Raw genomic sequence first — 24,751 nt, forward strand, 5'->3', positions numbered from 1 at the left:
TGTACATCTGCAGAATAAAGAGTGCAAGATGAAGTTAAAGCCCCAAAACAGATGTTTGCAAACAATTTGTCCTCAGCACCAGCACAGAAAGTTCAGTTTTGCATTAATGCATAACTTTAAGCTCTACGTGTCAGATGTTTTCCAGTGTAGATCGTCACTGATGTTTTCTTTTAGTCTGGCACTAGGCTTAACCCTCCTGCCATCCTTTAAAAAACTCACACCCATCACCCTAGGGACCATTCTCAGCCACGCCATAAAAAGACCATATATCCATATTTTATTCCACTTTAAATTAGCCAACCTTGTAAAACTACTTCTCCCTGAAATATTCATGTAAAGTTTTAATTATATTTTCGTTGTTTTAACCCTTCAAATCCCAGTGTTATTACATGAGCGCCCTGTGTTATAAGCCCCAAAAACCAAAAAACGAAACTAAATATTTCCACAAAAAACCAGTTGAAGTAATATGTGATTGTCATTATAAGTAGGCCTTTAGATGGACCAAAGATTGGCACCAACATACATTTTGACCTGCCATTATTTTTTTTGCATTTTTTTTGCAATTTAAAAATTAAAACTTCAAGGCCCTGAGTCTTCATTGACATCCAAGAAAAGAAGAAAAAATAAAATCATATGATGATAATTTGGGGTTGAAAAATAGCGTTTATAATGGAAGTCAATGGGCAGAAAATGGTCCCCAGGGTGATGGGTGTGGGGATTTCTGCTGCTCAGCCATTTTAGGCTGATTTAAGGAATTCACACTGGAATATTAACATTGACAGGTAAAAACTATCCTGTGGCAAGTTTGGTTATATTCCACTGAACACAGTGGAAATGGCAGCCATTTAACACATAGCAGTGGCACAAAAAGGTCCCAAGAAGGCAGGAAGGTTAATCTAGGAATCCTCCAGTAAAAGTCTAGAGTTAAGATTAGAGTTAGGGTTTACTCATCTAAACAACAGACATTAGCTATAGGGGGTTAAACGGGGGTAAAAAAAAAAAAAAAAAGGGCTCACCACTGCGATCCGCAAGCCCTCCGTGAATCACCCGAGCTATAAAAATCTCTCCTGTGATCTCGTTTCTTTTTATAGTTGCTCCCTGAGAAAGACGAAATGAAAAAACAGAATAAACAGTTGCTGCCAGGTCAGATAAATGAAGATAAAATGGACAGATGTGGCTCTGATGGATATGCAAGAATAGACTTGAAGGTTTAATTCAGGCCTAAATAACGTAATAGTGACACAAGCGAAGGGAAACTGGAGCTGATTTGCCACAGATGAAATGTAATGAAACAGACAAAAGAAACATGAACTACCACTGTTTGCAGGGTAGCCACGGTGCTCCTACAAAGGACCCAAAGAAGGCCACTTTCTGGACAGCTCTCATGTCGCCTTCTTCCTCTTCTTTTTCTTCCGCTGGTTTGAGCGACCTCCTTTCAAGGGACTGAACTTCTCATCAAACAGGCCATTTGTAAGCTGATGTTTGGATGTTTCCAGATCAGTGTGGCTGTGCTTCTTCTGTGCCACAGGAGAGTTTTTTGATTTCACTGTGTCCCAGGGAGATCCACGACAAGACGGAGACTGGCAGCTGCCCAACTGGGAGGTGGAAGGAGGGTCCAAGGAGCTGCTGAGGGAGCTGGAGGAGGAGCTGAAGGAACATGGGGACTGGTGCCCTTGAGGCTTTTGAGTTGGGCTTTTCTTCAAAGTGCCTTCCTGCTCAGCAGCTTTAAGGGTGTTTACTTCAGATCTGGTGGCTGTGAGGAGTGTCTGCAACCGGTCCACAACCTGCGTGAGGAGGAGCAAAGCCTGCGAGTTGTCCTGCACTGTCACCGACATGTGCTCTGTGGCTGCTGCCATCCTCTCCCCAAGGAGCTTTATGTCTTTGGTGCTGCTCTCCATGGAGCTGGCGGCCAACTGTACAGTCGTCCTCAGCTCGTCCAGACTCTCCTGTTTGACGAGCTCCACGGGCGGCACCTCCAGTATGCGGTGAGGCCGCATGGGGCTGGGTGGGGCTGTTCGGATGCAAGGGCTTTTAGTTCTGAACCTTGGAGACAGGCCTGGCTGGAAGTAATCATGCATGCTGAGACATGGTGGAGTCATGGTCAAACGTTGGGGAAATGGTGATGGAGCACCAGTGGACTGTCCTACGTCGTACTCGTCTCCACTGTTGAGCTCGTCCACGTCTCCAATGAGAAAACAGACATTATTAATCCATGAGTGAATGGGATGGATGAATGGATGAAGACAGTGCAATTAGAAGTGATGAAGAACCAGCTTGTTTTCCAAAAGCATCTTAGAGGTTGAAATAAAAGCAGTTCAAAGATGCACTCATTGGAAAACAAGGCCCAGATCTTTCCTTACCAATCAGGACCGAACTGCAGACTGAAGGTGCAGAGCGATTTGACCTTTGCTCCCACAACATGTTGGAGTAACAAACTCTGCACTGGCACATTGGCGTGCTGCAGCACACCTGGCAGCCAGTCAAAGGCTTACATTGTGGTAACGGGTATGGTCGAGCCTCTGTCAGGTGATGCATTGGCTCGGTTGGCGGGTAGCTTCCTCTCCGGACTCTGCACCATGACGAATCATTTGCTTTTAGCATCCAACTCTGAGCTGAGGGGTTCTGGACCCCGAACCCTGTCCCTCTGTGAAGCTTCTGTCGGGTCAAACGCCTCAAGGTGTTCAAGTGATGGCGGATCCCCCCTCTGGGGCTTTTTGCACAGGGAGGACAAGCATTGGGCAACAGCTTGCCAACTTTGTGGTGGTTGCAAAGCTGTGAGACAACAGAATCATGTTCCACTCGGATAAAGCAAGGTTTGAACTAGTAATCATTTGCATGCATTTAAGACATATAGAAAAAGATGATAAATTAGCATCAGATGTCTCCTAACTGTCTTGTTTCCTTTCTATTCCAGTGGCTTTTGCTCTTCGAAATTTATCTGTAGCATCAACAGACAATTATACAAATGACAGATTATGAATCAAACATCTGCTCTCTGTCATCTGTTTGACTTATTTTGAGTTGGCCAAAAACCCAACATATTAAAATATTCAGGAGCATCTGCCTACATACGCAGTCCTGAAAAAAAGTAACTCCTTCATGGTCCAGATTAAAGAGTCAGGTTTCCTGCTTCTCCACATGATTTTGGTTTTATATCCACTTCTGCATCCACCTAAAATACAATGAACTTTTTGTAAGTTCAAAAGTATGTGGATGCCTCTATTTAGGTCATGCACTGCACACAACAAACAAAGCAGCACTTTCAAAATGAAGCCAAAGCTTAAAGTGGTAACTGGAGCAAACCCCAAAGACTCCTATGTAAGTTATCCAGCATTAAATCAGAAATAAATATGTTTAAAATAAACTGTTTTGGACTCTATCCCTTCATAATAAGAGTACACAAAAATAACTCTGCCCTCAAAACCTACTTGTGTTTGCTTTAGACACTAGCAGATTGCTGGAGTTGGCCATAGTTTGCATGGAAGACACCGACCATCATCCAGTGACGTATTTTGAAGATGAAGGGTCTCTGTTGCAAGTTTGTGCTGCACTCTTCACAGCCTGCAGCCAATTAGCAAGTATTTAGTGAATGTTTGTTAGCGTCTTCTATGCAACCTACAGCCAAAGCCAAAGCTATCAAAAGGGGGTTTAGGTGCAGCACCATGTTCCTATTTGCGACCAGTTTCTCCTAGACACAGCCAGAGACTTCCCCCTGGTTGGGGGACTGACTGGCCATAGTTACGTTGAATTAATATTTAATTTACATACTTTCTTCTTTGATTTGAAAACTGAAAGGTTTTGATTTTCCTCGTCCCAGTAAGCTTGTTAATTAAGGAGATAATAATAAATTAGATTCATACCTAACAAAAGATTTTTGCCTCATTAAAAGCTTGCTTAGTTCCTAAACAGCTGGTCTACTGCTGTTCTACTCAGCTCAGAACCATCTGTACAAACCAGATTTCATTTGCCTGTTGAGGAGGTATTAGCTCAGGAATCTCACCAGTGGCTGTTTATTCTTCACCAGGCAGACGATCCGGGTGGCCTCCTCATCGTCCGGCAGGTCTTCTGGCATTGGGGGCAACACCGGCTCATAGTCCTTCAGAGCTATTGTATCATGAGCCGAAAGAAGGGCCTTGATGGAAAACAGACAAACCAGACTGAGACTAAGAACAGTAACAATTAACAGTAGCAAATAACAATAGAAAAGACACAGGTACATATGTAAGTCTAGTTACATTTAAATCATAGTTTCACTAATACTATAGTTCACTAATGAAATACAGAAAAGAAATGTTGGGAATTTTCAGTTGGATTCAATGTCATTTATATAGTGCCAAATCACAGCAACTGTTCCCTCAAAGTGCTTTGTACTTGTATTTTATTGGATATTGTAAGGTAAACACCCCACAATATCAGAGAGAAAAGCTCAACAATCAGATGACCCCCTTTGAGCAAGTACTTGGTGACAAGGGGAAGGAAAAAGTGAGGGATGGTTAACTGCCACTATGAGGTATTTAAGATAAAATGGGGCCTGATTATTCAAGACCTTGTATGTGATGAGAAGGATTTTAAATTTGATTCTGGAGGAACAAAGAGCCAAAGAAGAGAAGCTAATCTGAGACAAAATGTTCTCTCTTTTTTTTTTTTAAAGTCCTTGTCAGTACTCTTCTTGCAGCATTTCGGATCAACTGAAGGCTTTTTCAGGGAAGTTTTAGAACAGCCTGATAAAAATCGAATGCAATAGTCTGGCCTAGAAGTAATATATGCATGAATGTGCAGAACCACATACAGGGAGTGCAGAATTATTAGGCAAGTTGTATTTTTGAGGAATAATTTTATTATTGAACAACAACCATGTTCTCAATGAACCCAAAAAACTCATTAATATCAAAGCTGAATGTTTTTGGAAGTAGTTTTTAGTTTATTTTTAGTTTTAGCTATTTTAGGGGGATATCTGTGTGTGCAGGTGACTATTACTGTGCATAATTATTAGGCAACTTAACAAAAACAAATATATACCCATTTCAATTATTTATTTTTACCAGTGACACCAATATAACATCTCCACATCCACAAATATACATTTCTGACATTCAAAAACAAAACAAAAACAAATCAGTGACCAATATAGCCACCTTTCTTTGCAAGGACACTCAAAAGCCTGCCATCCATGGATTCTGTCAGTGTTTTGATCTGTTCACCATCAACATTGCGTGCAGCAGCAACCACAGCCTCCCAGACACTGTTCAGAGAGGTGTACTGTTTTCCCTCCTTGTAAATCTCACATTTGATGATGGACCACAGGTTCTCAATGGGGTTCAGATCAGGTGAACAAGGAGGCCATGTCATTAGTTTTTCTTCTTTTATACCCTTTCTTGCCAGCCACGCTGTGGAGTACTTGGATGCGTGTGATGGAGCATTGTCCTGCATGAAAATCATGTTTTTCTTGAAGGATGCAGACTTCTTCCTGTACCACTGCTTGAAGAAGGTGTCTTCCAGAAACTGGCAGTAGGACTGGGAGTTGAGCTTGACTCCATCCTCAACCCGAAAAGGCCCCACAAGCTCATCTTTGATGATACCAGCCCAAACCAGTACTCCACCTCCACCTTGCTGGCGTCTGAGTCGGACTGGAGCTCTCTGCCCTTTACCAATCCAGCCACGGGCCCATCCATCTGGCCCATCAAGACTCACTCTCATTTCATCAGTCCATAAAACCTTAGAAAAACCAGTCTTGAGATATTTCTTGGCCCAGTCTTGACGTTTCAGCTTGTGTGTCTTGTTCAGTGGTGGTCGTCTTTCAGCCTTTCTTACCTTGGCCATGTCTCTGAGTATTGCACACCTTGTGCTTTTGGGCACTCCAGTGATGTTGCAGCTCTGAAATATGGCCAAACTGGTGGCAAGTGGCATCTTGGCAGCTGCACGCTTGACTTTTCTCAGTTCATGGGCAGTTATTTTGCGCCTTAGTTTTTCCACACGCTTCTTGTGACCCTGTTGACTATTTTGAATGAAACACTTGATTGTTCGATGATCACGCTTCAGAAGCTTTGCAATTTTGAGACTGCTGCATCCCTCTGCAAGATATCTCACTATTTTTGACTTTTCTGAGCCTGTCAAGTCCTTCTTTTGACCCATTTTGCCAAAGGAAAGGACGTTGCCTAATAATTATGCACACCTGATATAGGGTGTTGATGTCATTAGACCACACCCCTTCTCATTACAGAGATGCACATCACCTAATATGCTTAATTGGTAGTAGGCTTTCGAGCCTATACAGCTTGGAGTAAGACAGCATGCATGAAGAGGATGATGTGGACAAAATACTCATTTGCCTAATAATTCTGCACTCCCTGTATTTGTTTGTAATGTGCATTGCCTGGTCAAAAACGACTCCAAGATTGCTCTCAGTGTTACTGAAGGCCAAGGTAATGTCATCCAGAGTCAGCATCTGGTTAGCCACCACATTTCTGGGATTTTCAGAGCCTAATAGAATAACCTCAGTTTTATCTGAATGTATAAGCTGGGCCCTGTTTCAGGAAGCCGGTTTAGAAAACTCAGAGTGAAAAACGATACTCAGGGTTGAGTAACCCCGAACTGTCCAACTCGGAATATTCGGTTTCAGAAAGGCTGATAACAATTAGTTCAGTCAACGCGGAGTTGCTTTAACCCCAAGTTAAGCGCGCGCACGAGGATACATAAAGCCCTGATTAGTGGAGCACAGATTAAGCGAGTCACCATGGAGACGGAGGGAAAGAAGGCGCGGTCAATGTATTTTACAGCGCTTGAGGCCGAAATTCTGATGGCAGCATATGCCGATAACATGCAAATTCCGCGGAAAAAAAGTAACACAGCCTCAGCTGCAAAAGAAAGGGAGCATGCATGGCAAAACATAGCCGACAGAGTCAATGCATGAGTGTTAATTTAAACGTTGATCTAGGGATTTCCACCCATTTAACACGTTATTTTATTATATTATATTTTATTTTTTATTTTATACATTTTATTTTGTGATGTGATGTGAGCGCAGGTGCAACCCAACAGGCCCCAAACGTTCCTGGCAGCAAGTAAAAATTAAATATAAAAATATAGTCCAAACAGGTAAGGTGTAATTGTATTATGAGCCATAGTGCTTGGTCTGTTTGTCCGATGTAAATCAATTGCAGTTAGAGGCTACATTAATTTTCTTTCTGTAAGCACTTATTGAAATTATCTGAGCACATTACAAGTACATATTTGCTTACTCTGTATGCTCAAATGTGACCCGTCATAGCCAACAGAAAAAAAAAGCGGAGGCCTGAAAAACAGGTGGGGGTCCTCCACCACCACCACTCACAGAGGCTGAGCAGTTGGCTTCCACATTTGTGATAATGTTGGCAGCATCACATATGATCTTCACAGTGCAGAGAACACAAATTAGCATCCATTACTATAATGAAATAATTTAGTTTGAAATGCTACAGGGAACTATGTACCTGTACATTAATGCTGTGGAAAGACTTCCTGTTCACATAGTCTCCTTCATTTACTGAAGGAGCAATGATTGGAATGTGAGTGCCATCTGTACAGCCAATCACGCCTGGGAACGGTGGGAATAAATGTAAAATTTAAGTAGTAGTTCAAGTATCACCACATCATGAATTAGGTTTTGTTCATCCTGATACCTGCAATTTTGTGGAATCCCTCTTTGATGAATCTTGTGGGTCTATGACCGGGGAACACCAGAAACGAGTACAGGAGACGTTTCAGTGCAACTGTAACATTCCTGACTGCCCGACAGACGGTAGCCTTGGAAACGTGCTCAGCGTCACCAATATTATACAGAAAGCTCCCGTTTGCAAAAAAACGAAGTGCAATACAAATAATATGTACAGAACTGAGAGGATGTCCGCGATGTGTCACATGAGCAATATTAGGCCTGAGGATGTTATTCAAATAAATTATAGATTGTGCTGAAAAACGGTAACGTTCACACAGGAAATCATCAGGAAATGATAAAATGTCCAAACGCGCTCTAATCACTCTCTCCCGGTGGAGAGCTCTGCGGAGAATTTGGGCTTCAACATCTACTGGCTCTTCAAGGAAGGAGCACGCCATGTCTGACACTTCCTACAGTCAGGTTTCCGACAAAGAGGCGGAGAAGGTCAGGGTTAGTTGAAGTAAACCTGCTAGGGGGCAGGTTAGCTTCACGGAGTGTGTCGTCATAGTGACTCACTCAGAATTAATCTAAACTCGCTTTGTGAAACCGAAAACCCAGAGTTTTCGTTAACTCATGGTATACTTACTCAGACTTTGCACTAAACCGGCTTCCTGAAATAGGGCCCAGGACATTAGAGATTATCCAAGCCTTTATATCTTTAACACATTTTTGCAGTTTAACTAATTGGTATATGTTATCTGGCTTCATGGACAGATAAAGATGGGCATCATCTGCATAGGAATGAAAATGTATGCTACACCTTCTAATGATACTGCCTAAGGGAAGCATGTATAATGTAAACAGAATTGGTCCTAGCACAGAACCCTGTGGAACTCCATAATTGACTTTAGTGTGTGAAGAGGACTCTCCATTTACATGAACAAATTGGAGTCTATTAGAGAGATATGATACAAACCCCTGCAGTGCAGTACCTGTAATACCTACAGTGTGCTCTTAATCGCTGTAAGAGAATATTATTGTTGACAGTATCGAACACTGCACTGAGCAGGACAAGCACAGAGAACAATAACAATGACTATGATGTACTATGATGAGATCTTAATTCCCACTGCTTTGTAATCCATTATTGTAAATTTAAATTATTTAATTATTATTATTACAGATGATCAGACAAAGAGGGTTTTCAGGGCCACTAATAAATGCTCAGCTTCTATGCCATATGTAAGATCCAGAATGTGATTAAAGTGGTGGGTGGGCTCTTTTCCATGTTAAGAGAAGGCATTTGAGTCTAATAATAGACTGAATTGAGGCTGTCATTTTCAGCATCTACATAAATGTTAAAATAAGCCATAATAATTATTTTATCTGAGCTGAGCACAAAATCAGATAAAAGTCAGATACCGTAGAAACTCTAAGTAAGGATCAGAATGATGATAAATAACAACAAATAAAACTTGTTTTTGAGTTTTCCAGCGGGATTACAAGGCTAATGAATGAAAGCTTGCTACTCCTCCTCCTTGGTCTGTGCTTCGAAGATTCTGACAGTATGACTCAGGGGTGTTGATTTATTTAAACCAACATAATCATCAATGACACTCCCCCTTTTTAATCAAAATATGCACTAAACATGAGTACATGAAAATTTAACTACAAAAAAATAGGATTTACGGATATGCCTGAGCTACAATGGGCCTTATAGGCCCTTAACCTCTTCTGTACGTCAACGTGAAACCAATAGTGGTTTATTAACCTGCAGGTGTGGCTGTCGCAGAAGATGGTACAGCTCTTTGGCCTCTTCAGAGCAACTTGGTAAGGACCTGATATCAATCAGCAACTATAAAGACAGAAACATTCAATATCTTTAAAAAAAAAACCCAACCAAACAACATTTGGACATGATAACTACATTAAATTGTTTTGGAAGATGAACCTCAAGCGAGAGTCCCGAAGAGTAATCCAGAGCTGGTGCAGGAGAATCTCTTAGATATCTTTGCAAACACTCATAAACCTGAAAACAGTCAAGTAATAAAAACAAATATCAAAACTACAGTGAATGAGGAAACATCTGACCTTAGATACTCTGAGGGAGGCATGCAGTCCTGTGATAAACAAAGTACACCCGTATGATTCAGCAGCTTGTAGAACCACCCCTTGATCTCCCTGCAAAGCCTACTGACACATTTTACCGTCTCTTAACTAAAACAAAGGAAATTAGCAGAAGACATTTAGGCTTTGCATTTACTTTAGATTACATTACCTGCATTTTGTATTTTATGTTATTTGTATATAAATCTGGTGTAAGTCATCTTTCCTCATATAAGATAAGATGTAAGATTTTGGTGCATGATCCAAAGTACAGGGTGGGCCATTTATATGGATACACCGTAATAACATGGGAATGGTTGGTGATATTAAAGTCCTGTTTGTGGCACATTAATATACATCAGGGGGCAAACTCCTCAAGATGGGTGGTGACCATGGTGGCCATTTAGAAGTTGGCCATCTTGGATACCACTTTTGTTTTTTCGCTAGGAAGCGGGCCATGTGACACATCAAACTTATTGGTAATGTTACAAGAAAAACAATGGTGTGCTTGGTTTCAACGTAACTTCATTCTTTCATGAGTTATTTACAAGTTTCTCCTTGTTCACAGCTATTGACATGTCAAAGAGGTTAACACATCTGGTGAACACAGTAACCGGGTCATTGCAGCAGATTTCAATGCAAGACACCCTACGAGACCACCCATCTCCCATGCTACAGTTAGCAAACTGCTTGCTAAGTTTGGTGAAACTGGTTCAGTGTTGGATTTGCCAAAATGTGGACGCAAGAAAACTGTCACTAATGAAGAAACATCAGTGGCTGTCCTAGCTTCATTCAGCAAGAGCCCACAGCGTAGCACTCGCCGCATGTCACTGGAGAGTGGCATTAGTCGAACATCCCTTCGGCGGATATTAGCTACTCACAAATGGCAGCCTTACAAACTCCAGCTACTGCAGCATCTCAACGAGGATGACCCAGATCGGCGCACAGAATTTGCAGAATGGGCAAAACAAAAATTGGAACAGGACCCTCAGTTCAGTGATGAGGCAAACTTTTATGTGAACGGTGAAGTTAACAAACAAAACCACCGCTATTGGTCTGACACTAACCCACATTGGATGGATCCCTCCAAGACTGTTGGAACAACAAAAGTGATGGTTTGGTGTGGTATATGGGGTACAACGATAGTGGGTCCATTCTTCATCAATGGAAACCTCAAGGCCACTGGATATTTGAAATTGCTACATGATGATGTGTTTCCCTCTTTATGCACTGAAGCTGGCACGTTCCCTGAGTTTTTCCAGCAAGATGGTGCACCACCACATTATGGGTGCCCGGTCCGAGCATTCCTAGATGAACAGTTTCCTGGAAAGTGGATTGGTCGTCGTGGGCCAGTTGAATGGCCCCCAAGGTCTCCTGATCTGACACCCTTAGACTTTTATCTTTGGGGTCATCTGAAGGCAATTGTCTATGGTGTGAAGATACGAGATGTGCAGCACCTGAAACTACGGATACTGGATGCCTGTGCTGGCATTTCTCCTGCGGTTTTGCTATCAGTGTGAAGAGTGGGAGAAGAGGGTTGCATTGACAATCCAACACAATGGGCAGCACATTGAACACATTTTCTAAGTGGTCAGAAACTTGTAAATAACTCATGAAAGAATAAAGTTACGTTGAAACCAAGCACACCATTGTTTTTCTTGTGACATTACCAATAAGTTTAATGTGTCACATGGCCCTCTTCCTATTGAAAAAACAAAAGTTGTATCCAAGATGGCCAACTTCTAAATGGCCACCATGGTCACCACCCATCTTGAGGAGTTTGCCCCCTCACATATACTAATGTGCCACAAACAGGACTTTAATATCACCAACCATTCCCATGTTATTACGGTGTATCCATATAAATGGCCCACCTTGTATAATGAGGAACGCTGAAAACTAACCGCTGAAACCAGGATTTTTAATTCTGTTTTTCAAGTTTTCAGACCTTGAGAAGTGACTGCAGCCAGGCGGCGTTAAGCAGACTGTGGAGGATCTCTGCTCCGTCGATGTCCTGACTCACAGACTGCCTCACCTCCTCTATGACGTCAGACAGGATCTGACGCAAACCTGCAGCACAAACTCAGACACGTTAGCAGAAGGCTGAATCTGTGGTTAACGTGTGTAAGCACATTATCATTAAACCATAAAACACTCCTACTGACCGTGTTCTCCCAACTCACAGTGCGGATTTAACACCTGAGCCTCCACCGCCTGCCTCATGGTTACAGAAAGCTTGACCTTTGACCCTGACCACCTGCTGCTGCTCGCCAGGACGGGCAGTAACCTGGAGAAAAATCAGTTTATTATAAGATTTGTGCAAAAGTATCCTGAAATATTAGATCAGACGATTCATAGAGCTAGAGCTTTTTAAGGTGGAGCTGATTGAGTTTTAACTCTTTATATTCTGTATATTATATCCCTTACATATATGGAAACCTTAAACCACTTAGTATTGATAATAATAACAATTATTATGATAATAATTATTACAATAATTATACAACATGTGAAGTAAAAGCAGACTTTGTTCCTCAGAGCTACCGAGGACTCAGGAGGGTGAAGGAGAGGGTCTGCAGGTTTAACAGGTGGTCATTTCACAAAAGGCCAGTTTGAGCATTGCACGGTCTGATCTTAGGGTGAATTTTACCCCAACACCCTGATTTATAGAAGCACTCACACTTATTAATTATTCAGTCAATCAAGTGCATTTGATTAGCAGCATCTGGCTGACAGGATGACTTACTCTGATGTTTTAGGCTTCATTAGCTCTGAAGTTGCTGCAGCTTGTGGCGTTTGTCTAGTTTTGCATTGTGTTTTTGTGTCTTACTAGTCTGTACAAAACACCATCTGAGCCTTTGACTCTCACGTTTCTACTCAGATAATGAAACAGTTGCGTTGAAACCTCTATAAGCCTGTTTTTATTTAGTGCAAAAATATCAGGAGTGAATAAAAGAGCTCCATCAGCTCCATCTTATCCAGGGATTTTACAACTAGCAGCTACATCTGGTGTAATCTTTTTCACCGCAGTTAACCCTGGGAGGTCTAAATACTCCTAACCCTCAAGCCTAAGCTATAACAAAGTAGTTCTTTGCAAAAAGATGGCAAAATTTAGTTTCTTTCCAAAAAAAAAAGTGCATTTTTTTTCCTTTTTTCAAAAACATGAAAGCTAAGGTGACAGTCAGACTTCACAGGGTTTAAAAAACAAATCAGGGGTTCAGTAATCCAGAGCATCCATGTCCTCCTGCATTAACTCCAAAGTTTGAGAACCGCTGCACAAAACAATAGCATGCGCCGATTTAAACGAGCTCAGATTTATTCTCTTGTCACTCGAGTCTCATGAAAACCGCTGACATCTGTCACGTCATGAGCGGCCGGGTCTTTGAAAAGATTTTAAAAAGCAAGAAACGTCACAAGGTCTGCTGGTACAGCTTTAAAAGATGAGCTTCACTTCTTAACATCCACCAGATCACCCACAGCTATTTTAGGGTTAGGGCTAAAAAGTCAAATATTCAGAAAGAAAAGAAAAGAAAAGAAAAGAAAACAACAAATAGTTTATTTGAGTGAATCTGAAGTCTTGTTAAATGTTTATTGCTAAAACTGAGCTCTGGCACAGAAAAGAGGTTTGCATTAAAAAAAAAAGACAATACAGATGTACTAATAACACTACAACAACTCCAACTGCCTTCAGTTTACTGTGACTTCCCTGTATAGAGTCTACGATATCCCTAGCTCTCCAAGTGAAGTACATGAATATTTAGACAGTACCATCCATCAGGAAGGAAACACACCACATCAAACGTGGCTATAGTAAGATTTACGCCTTTCTTACCTAACCCAGATATGCATGAATTGGATGTCCTTTTACCTTCAGACTTGCTTTAACTCTTCCTGGCACAGCATTGATTCTTTTGTTGCCCAAAAAATAAGTCCAAGTTGCTGGAAACTTTTGGACCATGTTGAAATGACAGCATCAAACAGTTACTGCTGATTTGTTGGCTGCACATCCATGATGCCAATCTCCTCCTCTCCTCCAGTTTGAGATGATTTTGAGCTTTGTGACATGTTGTGTTATCCTGCTGGAAGCAGCCATCAGAATATGATAAACTGTGTCAAAAGGTTGATTCTGTTCATCTGGACATAGCGTTTTCAGTGGGAGAAACGTTTCCCCAACCTATATGATCAAGGAACTGACCTCCCAGCCCATTGTTCATTCAGTGGGCTGGTTTCAGTCATTATGCAATGAACTGTTTATAAGATTTTTGTTCTTTTGTTAGTTTTGTCACAGTTTTTCTGTCAGAGTTAGAGGTGGACATTAGATGGACATTAAATCAGCCCTGAACCGACATGGGTCACAGGTGATCTGGTGGATGTTAGAAGGTTAAAGATTTTAAATTTGTCACTTTTAAAAGGTCCGCAGATGCCCTACACTGTACAGCAGCCTAACAACCAAAAACCATAATGTCAAAATTTGACAGAAGCACAAATACATGCAGCACCCTTTTCATTCCCCAAAACGTTCGATGATGCTGGTCTTTAGGTGATTTCATCGTCTACATGCATGACATTAAAACCTTTCTACACACATAATCAGGTTCAGACTTGATTTGTTCAAACTTTCAGTTAATTTGCAAAACATCTGTGAAACGTGCAGTTAAAACTTTTAGGACCACATTTATGAGCATGCAGAGGTGCAACCACAGCTCCAGCAGCCAGCGCGAACAGGATCAGTGCTTGAAGGCACACCTGACAGCAGCTGCCAATACAGAGTTTATAAATCATCTCAATATTGACACGAATAATAAAACCAAAGAATAATGCTGAGAGGAGTTTTTTGCCTTTGTTTCCCCAATATGTCTGTAAATACTCACATAGCCACTGTGAGGGTGAAGTTAGTGAAAGGGTGAGGGTAGACAGACGTGACAGAGCAAATAGCTGCTGGAAAAGTGGATATTTTTAAGGAATAAACCAGTAGGATCTCCTCAAGGAGTAAACACCTATCCGGGATGATCCCTGTGGCCTTCCTCCAATCCAAGCCCTCCTCTCTTCAAACAAATCAACCCTGGTGAAGCTTACCGCTACACCTGCAGCCTCGAGGACTCCTCGCGCCGTCACCCTCCTCCTGCTGGTGTCAGCTTCAGCACAGCAGCAGGTAAATGTTTATATGATGGGAAAATATTCCCAGGAGAGCAGACAGAGCGCTACGCTTTCATCGAGCTGAACGGGAGAGAGAGAGAGAGAGGGAGGGCTGTAATCCCTCCCGATCCCACTTAATCCCAGGCAAGTGAGCCGCCTGCCTCTGGCCACCGGAAACCTGTTCCTCCCTCACTGGCTGGCTGGTTGCTGCTGAGCTGCCAAATCTTCTTAACTTTTTCAGCTTCTATCAACACACACGGAGGAGGGATGAAAGAAAAGGGAGAAGCAGTTACTTCAAGAGAAACGAGAGAGTTTATGAATGTTACATTGCACTTTTTCTACAATAAACCATCGGGAAAGTCAACAAAGGACACAGAGGTAGCAGGTTTTAAGGCTGAAAAAGACCTAAAAGAGTAATTAAAGAATCAGATAATCTTCCTCACCAGCTGGGGGAAGAAAAAAATCTGGCAGGAGTGAATATAATCTCCTGATTGGTAATCCAATTCCTACTGAAAATCAACAAGATCTCCCCTCCCTCCACATGAAAACAGGTCTAAGGCATCTCATTGTACCCAAAACACTGAGATTATTGTTTAAGGATCTGGATACGCCGGATGGATTTTCCCCCTTCCAGCAGAAAAAAAAGAGCAGTGATGCCAGTGGGATTTATTGAGCCACCCTTGACATGCAACAAGCTCTTTTTGACCTGTAAAAAAGGAACATCTGTTATTAAAAGTGAAAATCTTCTCAAAATACCTTCCAACTATGACCTTTCCTACAAAAACAGTTATAGTGAGTAACTGTTTAAGAAGTACTGAAAAAAGACAGTTTAGACTCCAATTTGCTTAAGTGAAAGTACAAAAGTATATATTTTTATACTTGACAATGAAGTACCTAAAACAAAATACCTCATTAGACACATCCACAAGTATGAACCATAATTATTAATTTTTAAAAGTCTATCACATTGTTATTATTCTCCATCTACTTCCCTTGGATCAGATAATCTGCAAGTACAGATTATCATCCGCTGTTATACAGATGATACACCACTATACGTTCCCCTCGTTCAATATTATTGCTTGTCTATATGATGTTAATTACTTCCTTAACCAATCAGTTTCCAAAGTTGAGGTCCTTTCATTAAACTTGAAAGGAGAATCTGTCCTCGATCACAAGGAATTCCACCTGTACCCTGGGTGTGATGACCAAGGTCTCCAACTAAGAAATGTTGCACATTAAAATATTTTCCATCGCAAACAGAACATGCCTTCTTCTCATCGTGTTTGGACTGTTGAAAATTTCTTGAATTCCACCTCCGGCATCCAGCTCATTTAAAACTCAGTAACTTTACCAAAATCAAAGGATCAAATGCACCACACTCATTACACTGGATTAAACACAGTGAGACAGTATTGTGTACAAATATTTTGATTATTTATTTATTTTTTGTAGTAGTCTTGTGGTATAGTTCTTCTGGCTCCTTGAAGAACATTTGGCTTAAAAATAAAAGCTTTTCTGTTCTTTTTAGTCCAGTCCTTGTATCTGAACATTTTCAGAGGAATCTTTTTGTTTGTTTGTTTAAGCCCCTTAACACTAAGAATCATTCAGGCATAAAAAAGGCACCTAGCTCAATAAATGAGCCAGTGTCATGTTTACACATAACAGACAACTTAGCAAAGAACCCAACTGTTCTTAAGGAGGAGAAACAGGGATAAAAGGCTGAAGTATGCCAAATTACATAAGAACTGGATTGAAACTCTGGTCTGATGGAGAGATATGTACAGTATGAACAGGGGAGGTCAGGAGAGAGGAACCACACAAGCACCATTAGATTTTGATCACCCGTGTAATACCATTTAAAAATATCTGATTGGTGACGGTTTCCTTCTTTAGCATGAAAATAATGCCAAACACACAAATATTGATTTTCAAGCTTGTTAAAATTGGATGAATTGTTTTTGCTCTTGTATGTTTACATGTTTTATTAAATCACTGCACCATTTTCTGAGCAACATACAACAAAAACTTAAATCAAAATACAAACAATGAAGGGTGGGTCAAGACTTTTGCACAGCACTATATAGAAAGAAATCTTTTATTATGAGCATGGACTTGATTCCACCTACAATACAAATTTACTGAGAACCTCCAAAATTTTCCCACAGTTAGCAGAGGACCTAAACCCACCATCTACTTTCAAATCACTCCTTAAAATGTACTTTTCCTTGTTTTGTGTTTGTAATTCCTTATTTTTCTCTGTGAGGACAACTTGACAGTTACCTGTTTGACAGTGGAGGATGTAAGATTGTGAGTTGCAATTTCAAGTTAAAAAAATCTCAAACATGTATATGGTTATTTGAGATTGTACATACAAGTGACAGTATTTTACAATCAGTTCTGTAGGATTGTCATTTTTTTCTTGTGTTCAGATTTTTTGTTACAAATTTTTAAATAAAATATAAATATTGCAATTACTGAGAATATATTTTTTATTATATTAAAATATCATTTTGAGTATATATATGCAGGGTTGCTCCTCTATATTTTTCATCTCGTTATGTGTGAAGTTGACCACTTTGTACAAAAGGAAAAAAAAAAAGATGCAACAGCAGGCATACGGATAAATTTTAACATTCACATGTATGTGAAAATAAATACGTTGCCAAGTTTAGCAAAAAGAAAAGAAGTTTACATTTTAGCAGCCTGTGGTGCCTGTAACAGGAGAGCTTTTTTTTATTAATCATGAATTCTTCACAAAATTTTACACCCCATCTCACAAGATGATAAAGTTGCAGAAGCAATCATGAGAGCTAGTATGCAACAGACGTAACTTTTGCCAGTGATGCACAGCGTGTGAATGCTTGACTGTGGCTGACCCATCAACACGTTACAAAAAGCATGAGATTCAGGCTTTTCATTGGGACTTAAATATAATTATTTTTTAAATTTTCAAATTTAATAAAAAATAAATAAATTACCATTTCAGTACTTTAGACTGTACAGTGTGATATAACTTATAAAAAACATAAAATTTTCTATTTATATTTGCACACAGGAAGCCCATATGATTTTATTTTAAATAAGAGAACTGGATTATTGCATTTTAATTAAAAATTTCATTAAAAAAATATATATATATACACTCAAATTTGGAAAACTTTACCTTGTAGAATAGCATTTTCATTTACAAGTTTTCAATCACTAGCTGCTTTTCCACCACAGCACCCAGGTCCTCTCGTAGGGACTCGAGCCAGAAATGTCTTGCAGAAGAATTCATTCACCTCCCACAAAAGTCACTGTAGCTGAGTCGAGTAGCCTGATTGCAGCAACATCTCCACGATAAGTGGGTGCGAAGGAAGGAAGGAAGGAAGGAAGGAAGGAAGGAAGGAAGACAGACAATGGAGGCAAAACACCTAAGTGGATTTCCACCAAAATGATTTTATTGCCCTTTGTCATCAATTAAAAGTACAACACGTTTGACATTGTGCAAAAGACACAGGTGGGCCCGTTGACAAAACAGCCGTTGGTGCAGTTGGTTAACCAGCTGCAGGGTTTAAAACATCAGCGCTTCCTTCAGTTTACACTTAGCACAAAAACACTCCACTCAGTCTGGACTAAATAAAGTCAGTCAGTGTGTGAACAACCACTACATCAGTAATCTGGTTTCAAAGTCAGCCGCGTCACTGTCAGAAAAAACTGTTTTCATAGGCAGCAGTGAATCATGTCAGCCTTCAAATTTAAGCTGAATAAAATATACAAGAGATGATGCTGAAGAACACCCGAGGGCGCCTTCTCTAGTCAGTGAAATAAGAACAGAGCCTGGCTTAAACATCAAATAAATGTTAAACCCAAAGGCTAAAGTGTGTAGGATGCATTCTAGGGATGAACTCGGTGAACTCGAAAAAAAGACAATACTGCTTCATTTCCACGAGGGTCGAGCACATTTGGGCTCATGAACACAGACGGAAGATTATAAAATGATTTTTACTGCACGTGTGAGGACCACACTTCACCTCAGATACAAGCAGCAACATCATCACATATCAGTTTAGGTTCAACAGTATAAGAAGTTCCCATGAGCAGGTTTAAATTTTACAACCTCTGACAAACAATTTTCTGCTTGATTTTCGAATATCCCGCAGGGCGAGAGCAGCGGCTTTACCTCTGATCTGCTGCTATTTCTATTGTCGAAACTATCAGACCAGGGCATGAACAGCAACAAAAGGAAGAATCCCCTCTTAATCCCTTTTTAAAGTGGCATGTGTGACGCAGATCACAAGTAAGCAACAGTGCCTGATGGTTGGGGGTGGGGGGCAGCATTAGCAGATGGTGTGAAGCTTTGAACTCTATTATATCTATAACAGCAACGTTAAAGCGGCCTGCTTCTCGGCTCAGACATCACTCGCAAAAGGCAAAATACACATTTCTGTCCTTCTTGTGATTAAATCAGAATTCACATTGGACTGCTTGCATTGATTATTTTTGCAGATCAGTGAGGTTTAGACCTTTAGCTGGTGGTTAGTTTCCTTCCTTGGCTGTGTGGCCTGCCTCCACATGATTAATAGAAACACTGTCAGGATATTTTCAGCTTCCTGCAGCATACAAATCAAACGTCTCTGCATACTGCTAAAGGACGATTTCTACAAACAATCCAGCAAAATGAGTTTCTGCAAACATTTCAAACAAGAAATGAACAAAGGAGATGCTAAATATGTCTTCACATTAGGGAAAGGTTACAGACACTGCTGATTTGCATAAAGCTAAAAAGTGTAACCACAGAGCGAGGAAGTGGATGGCTAGTTGCTCAAAATGAAGCAGTGATGAACGAGAAAGCTTCTCAGGTGGTAAGAAAGAGTGGAAACAAACCGTCAGGTAGCGTTAATACAATATAAGTGAATTGTACAACGTCACTGTCATTGTACTGTAAAAAAACAAAACAAAACTTTTATCTCTAAAAAGCAGAAGGAATTTTCAGCTTTTTTGGGAATAACATTTAAAAAAAAAAAAAAAACCACATCTTGTCCTCAACTCCTAAGATTAAAGATTCGAATCGTTATTTTTTTTATTAGTGAGACTAATAAATAAGACTGTAATAAAGAGCAACACAGGTTCTCCAAAAGCGCCAAATTTCCACTTCCTACCACCACCTTGCAGAGCTGTAAGACTGTCCTGCGAACACTGGGCTCAGAAATACAAACCAAAGACACCTCCTGCAAAACGCTGTCAATGAAAAGACATTTCTGTGGACTGAATAATGAAAAGCTCATCTTAAAAAAAAAACAAAAGAAAACATTAAATACATATTTTTCCTCTGGCCTGCAGTGCTGGTTGTTTTTTTTTTTTATTGTTTCCTCTAAAGGTATAAGTCTTATCTTTAATCTTATGAACATAAAACAAACCAGGTGGCACTGTACACCTTGTGGTGCTCAAGGCATTAAGAAGTCTTGAAAACTCATCAATTTCTAGACTACAGGAACTATGTTCGTTCTTCCAACCACCACTGCTCCCAGTACACCTGGAAATGGATCCCTGTACATTTCCAAATCGATTTTATTTTTTAAGTCGATAAGTATCATATGACAGGACAAACATGGACGGCAGCCGCTTGGCTGAGCTCTGATGTTAGCTTGTTTGGTCTGTAGGTGGTCAAAGAAAATAGTTCCACCATTTTATTAAAATACCCAGATCATGATTTCTAAAATTAGACCTCATTTCTGAAGCCTCGTTAATGGTAACAGAACCTGCTGTGTAGACGATTAAAGTGACGGCTCTGTAACCAGTAACATGCTGGTGTTAGCAGAAGCAGGAAGTAAATTAAGCTTTTTCCAGAAAGTCTTTTCAGGATCTGTTTTGATGCTATGTCAGAAAATTAGTTCAGGTATTTGCAGATCACAGATAGGTAAAGACCCACATGATCGCAAATGTGCTTCTGTAATTGAGCCAAATACTCCAAAGTGGTGGTGAAGTCGCTTTTGATTTTACCTTAGATACCACTTTTAAATGGCATGAAAAGCAACTAAATCCTCATCAAGTCAGCAGCTGTTGTGAGTGACAGTGATGTGAGGAGAGATGAGGTGAAACAAAAAGTTTTTCAGTCTTACTTACAAGATATTTAAACGCATTTGCTTTGCTGCTTTGAGCACCACAAGTTGAGCATCTCTACAGCTGATATCCCCCAAAAAACAGACACCTAATAATGTATGCACTAAAGGCCAGAGGAAGGATACGCATTTTAAATGTAACAGTCTGAGGTTATGTTCAGAGGACGTGTGAGTACGCTTTCAAGTCAACAATCCGGCTGAAGCTTGCGCTTCAAATGAAGAAATAAAAAAAATCTTTATAAGCAACTGTTTAGATTCAGGTCCGTTCACTGATGCTGTAACACGTTCTTTCTTTAAATACAGTATGAAAATGGGCAGTCAGCTTGCCCAGATAAATCCTCTCCAAAGAAACTTTGAACAAGTGTCAGTTTTACTTGCAAAAGAAAAAAAAACAAAAAAAAAAACAAAAACCTTCCTTCAGGACCGGCTCCCCCCCTGCAGTGCCTAACAGCCACTAACCGTAGGCATCCATCTCAGATTATAAAGTTTATGAATCCACAGTTTATAGAGTTACTTCCTCTTCATGTAGCTTTCACTGAAAATAATTCATGTTTCCAGATTTACTGTTTGTTTTTTTTTTAAGATTAAAAATTTTAAGGAGAAAAAATGAGGTCCGGTATCCCACAGACAAACTTTGCATTCCCTCCCTGCTAAAGGTGATTTAATAACAGTCATCTTTATTCCCCAACTCCACCCACATGGATGGTGCGACTGTGCTCGCGTCTGTCATCACGGCGACATTTCTACCTTCATCACCTGTGGATGATGAGTGTTTCAGGGAGGGAGGGTCTGTGACGGGATGTGTCCAAGCAGCATTCGACGACCTGTTCTTATGACCCCTCCTCCTCCCTGTCAGTCATCCTCATGCCCGGCTACTGGAGCTGAGAGGAGGGGAGTGGAAAATCAGCAGCATGAAGGTCACCGAGGACTTAGCAGCAGTCTCGTCTTAAGTGACCTTCTCATGCTGGATCTGGTAGTAGCAGGCCTGCAGGGGGAGAGATACCTGAGTGACCTAAAAGTTTTGAAACGCTTGCAGACAAAGCAGCGTGAGCTGCATGTGCGTTACCTTGAGGGTGGTGAACATAATGCCGTGTTCTCCGTGCTGGACGCAGGGGTCCATCAGGTCTTCGATCAGACTGACCTCAGAACCGAGGTTCCTGATACTGAAGAGAGAAAGAAAAAAAAAGCCAACCTTTGAGTCAGATCTGCTCCTTGCTCGTCATGTCCAGTTTCTCGTATTGTACCAAGGCTGTGACGCTAAAAGAGTCCACCATGAGGTGCCATATGTGGACCTAGCAAATGGTAGCCACTAGCTCTTCTGCTCTGCCTCATTTTCACTCATTTCAGCCACTGAGCTGAACCTCTTGACCATGTTTGATGATGGATTATCTGACAAATATAAAATGACTCACTCTGTGCTAAAAGACAATCCAAGACATTTGTTTCTCATGTGTATGTGTGTACTGCATGGGGATATGCTCCACACTCGCATACCACAAAGTCATTAGGTACACCTTCCTAGTTCAAGGTTTGTCCCTCTTCTTGGTTCAGAGCTTCTTTCACTCTTCATGGCATAGATTCAACAAGGTGCTGGAAACATTGCTTAGAGATTTTGGTCCTGACACATTGATATGAGGCAGTAAGGCCAAATTCTGACTGTAATGTTGGTGAAACCAAGACTCATCAGACCAGATGATGTTTTTCCAGTCTTCTATTGTCCAATTTTGGTGAGACTGAGGGATTTGTAGCCAAAGTTTCCTGTTAGTAGCTGAGAGGAGTGGCACCTGGTGTGGTTGTAACAAGTTGTTAATTGAGTTACTGTTGCTTTACTATCAGTTTGAAGGAGTCTGGCATCAGCAAGACATTTTCACTGCTGCTCAATGGATTATTTTCTTTTTCAGACCTCTAGAGACCAAAATATGTGTTGGGGAAAATCTAGATCAGCAGTTTCTGAAATGCTCAGAATAACCACCATGCCACATAAAATCACTGAAGTGATCCTTCTTCCTTATTCTGATGCTCAGTTTGAACTTGAGCACGTCTCCATACAAGCATGCGACTGGCTGATTAGATATTTGCATTAATGAGCAGTTGATCAGGTGTGCCTAATGAAGTGGCCAATGAGTGTACATTTTCTCATGTTTATAGTGCAAACTCCGTTCTGTGAAGCATGTCACTGATCTGCTACAACTGTCAAGTCATTTGAGAGCAGCTGGGATGGGTGTAGGTCTTTGAATAAGTTGAACAGCAGTATTATTGACTAAAATTGCCTTCCCCACCATCACGTAGAACAACCTCCACATTTAAGAAGCTGAAACCTAAAACTTTTGGTTATGCTTACAAAAATAGCAAAAGCCCTTGCAGTTTTTTTTAAGCCATTCTCCACTGCTTGTGTTTCTGCCCACACCTCATTTTCGCCATTTATTTCTGTAAATGTGTGCATTACTGTGCTTTTTCTGTGGTTCAATGCTCACCGCGCTCGTAGTACTACATAGAGGAAGACAGGGAAGAGGTCGTCCATGGACCACAGGAAGTCCTGCTTCAGAAGCGCCTGGACCTCCTGTGTGATCTCCTCGAAAGTGAGCTGGATCACCTGCAGCTTGTCTGATGGCGTGAAAGTTGTGCTGCAAAAGAAAAGAGGACTTCTAGATGAAGGATGAAGGAACCAACCACTGCCCCTCCCCTCTGCTGTATTTTCTTTAAAAGTATTAGAAGCCGTTGAATGGAGCCGTACCTGATCTGCTGTAGTGTTTCCACTGCAGAAGCAAAGCAGGCGTCTTTGGTGCTGGAGATGACCTGGACAAGTCGCACAGCAGAACAAACACGCTTTACATCTTTATAACAATAATGGATGCAAACAACATCCCCTCACCCCCTTTGTCTTTAAAAAAGTACTACAGAAATAAAATTCTTAACAACAGTAAGGAGACTTAAAAGACTGAACTGAGAGATCACTATCAGTTTAAACCCATCATAAAAATGAACTAAACAGGATCTTTTACCTTTGAGATGAATTGTCTTTAACAGTGTCATGTGTAAATTAGCAAATATTTAACTTGAGATTAAGATTAAGTAAAAAGAAAAAAATCCAAAACAAAACAAGTTAAAGGAAATTAACAAACACAATCAATGTCAGCACAGCCCCAAAACATCTGAGCTAGTTTTGGAAAATATGAACAAAATGATACCAGTTGCTTCTCGCCAGGCGCAGGCAAAGATGCTGGGATGGAAACAGGCCAAAACTTTCTGACAGGAGGAAAACAGAAGAAGAAGAAGTAGTAGTATTTATGGATCTGCATAAAATAAAAACAAACTCTTCTACAGCCGCATGTTCAGCTCTGACGTACTGCTGGACGCCCAGGAAGGCGAGCAGGGCGAGGTCGGGCTGCTTGTTGAGGCGCAGGACGCACTCCCAGTACACGTCGTCCTCTCTCTCCTTGTCCAGGGCGTAGAGGGTGAAGAGCGGCGGGTAGAGACGGGGCAGAAGGACAGGAAGCAGCAGAGCCGAGCTGCTCACCACGCGGCTGAAACACAAACACACGGAGGAAGTCGTTAATAACCAGAGCCCGCTCACCGGAGATATGGCAGCAGCGGGACGTGGATCCATCCTTACGCAGGTTTGGGAGACTCCGGCAGGGCATCAGTAGAATTGGGCTCATTCTTCTCCTGCAGGTCGGTGGTCGGCTCTGGGATTAGACCGCCCTCTTCTGGCAGGTCTGGGAATAAAAATCTGAACCAAAGCAAAGAAAAACATACAATAAAATCGTGTAGA

The 24,751-nt window shown here is 41.0% G+C and overlaps 2 protein-coding genes across 5 annotated transcripts in view; both read right to left on the reverse strand.

Moving 5' to 3' along the window:
* The window catches only part of mpp4b (MAGUK p55 scaffold protein 4b), a 30,068-nt gene extending 14,950 nt beyond the window's left edge, over window positions 1-15,118 (reverse strand). Inside the window, exons 1-7 of the mRNA XM_085399062.1 lie at window positions 14,816-15,118; window positions 11,905-12,026; window positions 11,688-11,809; window positions 9,585-9,662; window positions 9,405-9,488; window positions 4,001-4,132; window positions 1,017-1,098 (exon numbers count right to left, since the gene is read on the reverse strand). Of these exons, the coding sequence (XP_085255188.1) occupies window positions 1,017-1,098; window positions 4,001-4,132; window positions 9,405-9,488; window positions 9,585-9,662; window positions 11,688-11,809; window positions 11,905-11,962 (556 nt within the window). The 5' untranslated portion in view covers window positions 11,963-12,026; window positions 14,816-15,118. The remainder of the gene's footprint in view (window positions 1-1,016; window positions 1,099-4,000; window positions 4,133-9,404; window positions 9,489-9,584; window positions 9,663-11,687; window positions 11,810-11,904; window positions 12,027-14,815) is intronic.
* A 4,018-nt stretch (window positions 15,119-19,136) lies between these two features.
* Window positions 19,137-24,751, reverse strand: part of als2b (alsin Rho guanine nucleotide exchange factor ALS2 b) — a 30,684-nt gene continuing 25,069 nt past the window's right edge. For all 4 annotated transcript variants that reach the window (XM_085397551.1, XM_085397550.1, XM_085397549.1 and 1 more), the window contains exons 28-34: window positions 24,593-24,709; window positions 24,327-24,503; window positions 24,168-24,225; window positions 23,714-23,775; window positions 23,454-23,603; window positions 22,046-22,142; window positions 19,137-21,964 (exon numbers count right to left, since the gene is read on the reverse strand). In XM_085397551.1, the coding sequence (XP_085253677.1) occupies window positions 21,926-21,964; window positions 22,046-22,142; window positions 23,454-23,603; window positions 23,714-23,775; window positions 24,168-24,225; window positions 24,327-24,503; window positions 24,593-24,709 (700 nt within the window). In that variant the 3' untranslated portion in view covers window positions 19,137-21,925. The remainder of the gene's footprint in view (window positions 21,965-22,045; window positions 22,143-23,453; window positions 23,604-23,713; window positions 23,776-24,167; window positions 24,226-24,326; window positions 24,504-24,592; window positions 24,710-24,751) is intronic.

Source organism: Rhamphochromis longiceps, linkage group LG23 (genome assembly GCF_057381845.1).
Source record: "Rhamphochromis longiceps isolate RC_006_pf linkage group LG23, R_longiceps_female_GT1.1, whole genome shotgun sequence".
NCBI lineage: Eukaryota > Metazoa > Chordata > Actinopteri > Cichliformes > Cichlidae > Rhamphochromis > Rhamphochromis longiceps.